Source organism: Drosophila tropicalis, unplaced genomic scaffold, assembly GCF_018151085.1.
Source record: "Drosophila tropicalis isolate 14030-0801.00 unplaced genomic scaffold, ASM1815108v1 contig_169, whole genome shotgun sequence".
Lineage (NCBI taxonomy): Eukaryota > Metazoa > Arthropoda > Insecta > Diptera > Drosophilidae > Drosophila > Drosophila tropicalis.
In genome coordinates this window covers 383,109-387,908 of record NW_027172614.1, presented here as the reverse complement: position 1 = coordinate 387,908, position 4,800 = coordinate 383,109, and the positions used below count along the sequence as shown (strand labels likewise).

Below are 4,800 nucleotides of genomic sequence, written 5' to 3'. Positions count from 1 at the left end.
TATATCAATCAATTTTCTATGTTTTGGAAAAGGTTTCGGGCTTGGGCCCAATGCTAACCTGATTAGGACGTCTTTAACAACTGCTCCATGTTTTCTTTATGTTCCAGTGTAATAATTTTGATTGCCAATTCGTTTAGGTTTCGATTTTGGATAAACAAAAAATAAGTTTGCGATTCTCTAAGTTTTAGTGTGCTAATTTTGATTGCCAATTCGTTTAGGTTTCGATTTAGGATTAAGTACGAGCTTGATGGCAACAAGTTATCGGCGACGCGATAAGTTATCATTTATCGGTATCGCTTCCTGGTGACAAGTGTCGTCTATCTTTTTCGATTATCGAAAAGCAGCTATGTCAGTATTGCAAAACGTACGTAAGGTCGAAAACAAGAGGAAAATTTATTTAATTCAACAAAAACTTGTTGCACCATGCGTATCCGACAATTGTTAAACTAGTTTCATTACTAAAAGATGCACAGCCACAACCAAAGCGGCGCCAGTGCCAGCAAAGTGGTAGCAAGACTTACGGCCGATGGCCAGGTGTATCCGAATCAAAATAAAAACTTGTTGCACTACGAAATTGTAAGCATCCTCCATCTCAATTAATTATAATGGAAATAATCGTAACAGCCCGTGTTTTTAGCGCACCGAAGGAGAAAAGGGTACAGCAACCGCAACATGCCTGGACTGAGGAAAGCAACTTCTACAGTGCTCAAAAGATAGTGATGTGATGGGGGTGAAAACAGCCTTAGGCAATGGAGCGCCTTTTGCGTCCGATTGGCTAGGTATGTATGTCAGCCTTACACTTTGCAGCCATGAACAACCAGCTGGAGATCTGCGAAATTCTGTTGCAAGCCGGTTGTAATATGGACGCAAAAACAAAGGTGGACCGTACGCCATTGCATTTGGCCTGCTATTACGGCCACGAACGTATTGTTAGCCTACAACAATACATACAAACATATGCCCCATATGCCAAAGTAAAATAAATATTTATAAATATACATATATATATAAATACATATATATGTAAGTTCGTTATTCCAAATAAATAATTTTAACAAATAACAATATATCAATCAATTTTCTATGTTTTGGAAAAGGTTTCGGGCTTGGGCCCAATGCTAACCTGATTAGGACGTCTTTAACAACTGCTCCATGGTTTCTTTATGTTCCAGTGTAATTTTGATTGCCAATTCGTTTAGGTTTCGATTTTGGATAAAAAAAAAAAATAAGTTTGCGATTCTCTAAGTTTTAGTGTGCTAATTTTGATTGCCAATTCGTTTAGGTTTCGATTTAGGATTAAGTACGAGCTTGATGGCAACAAGTTATCGGCGACGCGATAAGTTATCATTTATCGGTATCGTTTCCTGGTGACAAGTGTCGTCTATCTTTTTCGATTATCGAAAAGCAGCTATGTCAGTATTGCAAAACGTACGTAAGGTCGAAAACAAGAGGAAAATTTATTTAATTCAACAAAAACTTGTTGCACCATGCGTATCCGACAATTGTTAAACTAGTTTCATTACTAAAAGATGCACAGCCACAACCAAAGCGGCGCCAGTGCCAGCAAAGTGGTAGCAAGACTTACGGCCGATGGCCAGGTGTATCCGAATCAAAATCAAAACTTGTTGCACTACGAAATTGTAAGCATCCTCCATCTCAATTAATTATAATGGAAATAATCATAACAGCCCGTGTTTTTAGCGCACCGAAGGAGAAAAGGGTACAGCAACCGCAACATGCCTGGACTTAGGAAAGCAACTTCTACAGTGCTCAAAAGATAGTGATGTGATGGGGGTGAAAACTGCCTTAGGCCATGGAGCGCCTTTTGCGTCCGATTGGCTAGGTATGTCAGCCTTACACTTTGCAGCCATGAACAACCAGCTGGAGATCTGCGAAATTCTGTTGCAAGCCGGTTGTAATATGGACGCAAAAACAAAGGTGGACCGTACGCCATTGCATTTGGCCTGCTATTATGGCCACGAACGTATTGTTAGCCTCTTACTGGCTCTTAAATGTAGTGTCAACTCGAGGGATATGGTAACTGCACTACCTCTCTGAGTAAATTCTTTCTCATTTCTTTATTTTCCATTAAAGCTCCGTATGACTCCTTTGCACTGGGCAGTTGAGAAAAGGCACAAAATAATAGTGCGTTTACTACTGAAGTGTCAAGCAGATGTCACATTAGTGTCTAAATTCGGCAAGACGCCAATAGCGTTAGCTGTGCTTACTGAGCAGGCGGACATTCTTTCTGAGCTAGAGACTGCTCGGCAGGCTCAAGCAAATCGCAAATACAACGAAGAGACAGAGGTAAGTGAAAGGTAGCTTTGTCCGAATTAAAACGAATTAATTTTTTTTTTACGACTCACAGAAAGAGACTAGTGATGCGGTTAATTCTATTATGGACGAGACTCTCAAAACTTCTGAGAACGTGGATATGTCAGTTGAAGAAAAAATGGATGTGCTTGAAAATCTTCGCGGTCGTAAGTTATATGCTTTATTCAATTGTCATAATTAATCATTATCAAACGTTGGTCATGTTAGCAGGCAGCAATGTCCTGGGGGACACCGCATTAAATATGCTAAAATCACACGGCATTGCTGATATGATGCAGGACAATGATGATGAAGCTTCCAAAGATATGCTTAATACAGCTCTCCAAAATGGACGTAAATTGGTTCTGTCAGAGGCTGGGCGCATGGTGTTGCACGAAACAAAAACAACACAAAGCGTTAATGGTAGCACACCGACTTACCGGAAAATCGCAAATCCCGTCACTAATACACACAGTTCTCCTCCGCAAAAAATTCGTATGAATGTCATTAAACAAAAGGAGTCAATTTCTCCAAGTACGTGTGCGGGTTTGACAAAAAACAAGGTGAGTGTTCGGAATTGCGGTTTTACATAAAATTAACTTCCCCTTTTTAATCAGAATATAAGGATAATCTCATTGACTGATTTTAAGAAGCTTTGCGGTAGTTCAACTGATAATCAGGCGAAATCGGTGCAGAAAATTCCTGGTTCATTGGCTAGGTAAACGAATTATGCTTATTTTTGTTACATACTTTTCTGTTAGTAATGTCTTTTATTAAATACAGCTCTGGTGTGGTACGTCAGCTGTCTTATGCCACTAAACTGGTCAATATGCGACATTTGCAGTCCCGTCAACTTAAACTCCCATCCCTTCGAAAACCTTTGGAGAGTGGGAGTACTGATGAGCAGCAACATTTATTAAATGAAGCTATTACTACGCCCATAAGTCCCCACAACTTGGCAATGTCAAGTACTCTACGTGGACAAGTAGGCACAGTGCAGACTATACAACTGCGGCCATCTCAATCAACTGGCTCAACTAGTACTAACAATGGAACTGCCTTTAAAAATGCAACGCGCTCCAATTTGCGAGGCGCTAATGAACTGAACGCGAACACAAGAGCTCCCAACGTTATGCCCCTATTGACATCTTCTGAAATTTGTCGGCAGCTGCATGAACTTAGACGACAAAATGATGAATTACGTCGTAGTGTCGATTCCATTCAAAAGGAGAAGGAGGAAATGCGGAAACGCATTGAGCACTTAGAGCAACAAGTATTGCTTGGCGAGGCACAGGAGGTAATGCAGTATGTGAACGATTAGGAAAGGGCATAGTGTAGTCTCAGCATTAATTTTGAGTTTCTCTATTTTGTGCATATTGTTGTTGTTAAAGCTGCTGCACGCAAATTTTATCAATAACAATATTACCGACTATCATCTTAATATAAGCTAATTAGTTTATGTAAATAGTTAAAATAAGATTTGATTAAATTAAGAATATATATTTTAGTTGCCTTTTGTATTGACTGCTATCGCACCTTCTGGCCTAAATTTTGCTAATAGCAATACACACTTCATGAGTTAATTTATTTAACTTAATGTTAAGACAGCACATTCACAAACAAGTAAAGGTATATAAAGAATTGCATTTGTTTAATTCCCAAATCAGTTATTAACGGTTATATTTATAATTGTAATAACATGATATGTCTATTACAATGGTCCGAAAAAACACGAATACCTTCATAACTCGATAATTTTTGTAAACGGTTTGCATGTTCTTTGGCTACCTTATCAATGCGTATCAACATCATTGAACATCATCGAATACTGGAATGTCCTTCGGATTTGCTTCTAGAGAATAAAAACTATCGATCTGAATTCAAGTAATTTTACTAACCTTCTGAAAATATTGCTCAAACTTTTTTAATTTTTACACAATAATGTCTAAAATTCAGTCATTTCAAAGACGAATATATTGTCCGTTTGTCAGATTGTGGTCCTCAATTGACACTAACAGATCCTACAGTGTCTTTAGCCAAGCCGGGATTTTTTTTGTATGAGAAAAAATTGCCAATATATCGTGAGTCCTTTGAAGGATCAGAGGGAAAGTACTATCATGAAGCTCTATTTATCAGGGACTATCTTTGGATCAAAGGACACTTCGATAGTCCCACGAAGAGCTAAGACATTTTTTTTCTATTTTTTACACATTTTTGGCCGCTTGGTTCAATTTGGTACTTGGTTCAATTTGGAACTTAAAAAATTCCAGTCCGAAAAACAGAAAAATGCACATAGGTCGCTAATTTTATAGACGATTTATATATCCTATGTATAGATTCAATGTTCAAATTGAGTTCTTATCTGTTCTCGTCGATTGACATCACCAACGTCCTTCGAAGACTTGAAGAAGACCTTTTCGAAATATTTCATGTCCTGCTTCCTAAAATGACCTCAACTTTTTTTGATGCCAAATCAATAAAGACCGT

At 38.3% G+C, this 4,800-nt stretch overlaps 1 protein-coding gene and 1 long non-coding RNA gene across 6 annotated transcripts in view; one reads left to right on the top strand and one right to left on the bottom strand.

Moving 5' to 3' along the window:
* Positions 1-1,283, bottom strand: part of LOC137572053 (uncharacterized) — a 34,546-nt gene extending 33,263 nt beyond the window's left edge. For 2 of the 4 annotated variants that reach the window (XR_011031519.1, XR_011031520.1), the window contains exon 1: positions 1,124-1,283. This is a non-coding gene — a long non-coding RNA (uncharacterized lncRNA). Of the gene's footprint in view, positions 1-58; positions 266-1,123 lie in introns of those variants that run through there. The other 2 variants (XR_011031518.1, XR_011031517.1) reach the window with 2 other exon arrangements.
* Positions 1,284-1,394: 111 nt separating this feature from the next.
* Atac3 (Ada2a-containing complex component 3) lies at positions 1,395-3,833 on the top strand. Of its 2 annotated transcripts, none has more exons than XM_068283799.1 (7): positions 1,395-1,640; positions 1,702-2,037; positions 2,095-2,307; positions 2,369-2,480; positions 2,545-2,876; positions 2,931-3,031; positions 3,097-3,833. In XM_068283799.1, exons 1-7 carry the CDS (start codon positions 1,530-1,532, stop codon positions 3,632-3,634), a joined length of 1,743 nt encoding a protein of 580 aa, XP_068139900.1. In that variant the 5' UTR covers positions 1,395-1,529; the 3' UTR covers positions 3,635-3,833. The 2 variants fall into 2 exon arrangements, with proteins under 2 accessions (XP_068139900.1, XP_068139899.1); XM_068283798.1 differs by having other exon boundaries at positions 1,396-1,640; positions 2,542-2,876.
* Positions 3,834-4,800: the final 967 nt, after the last annotated feature.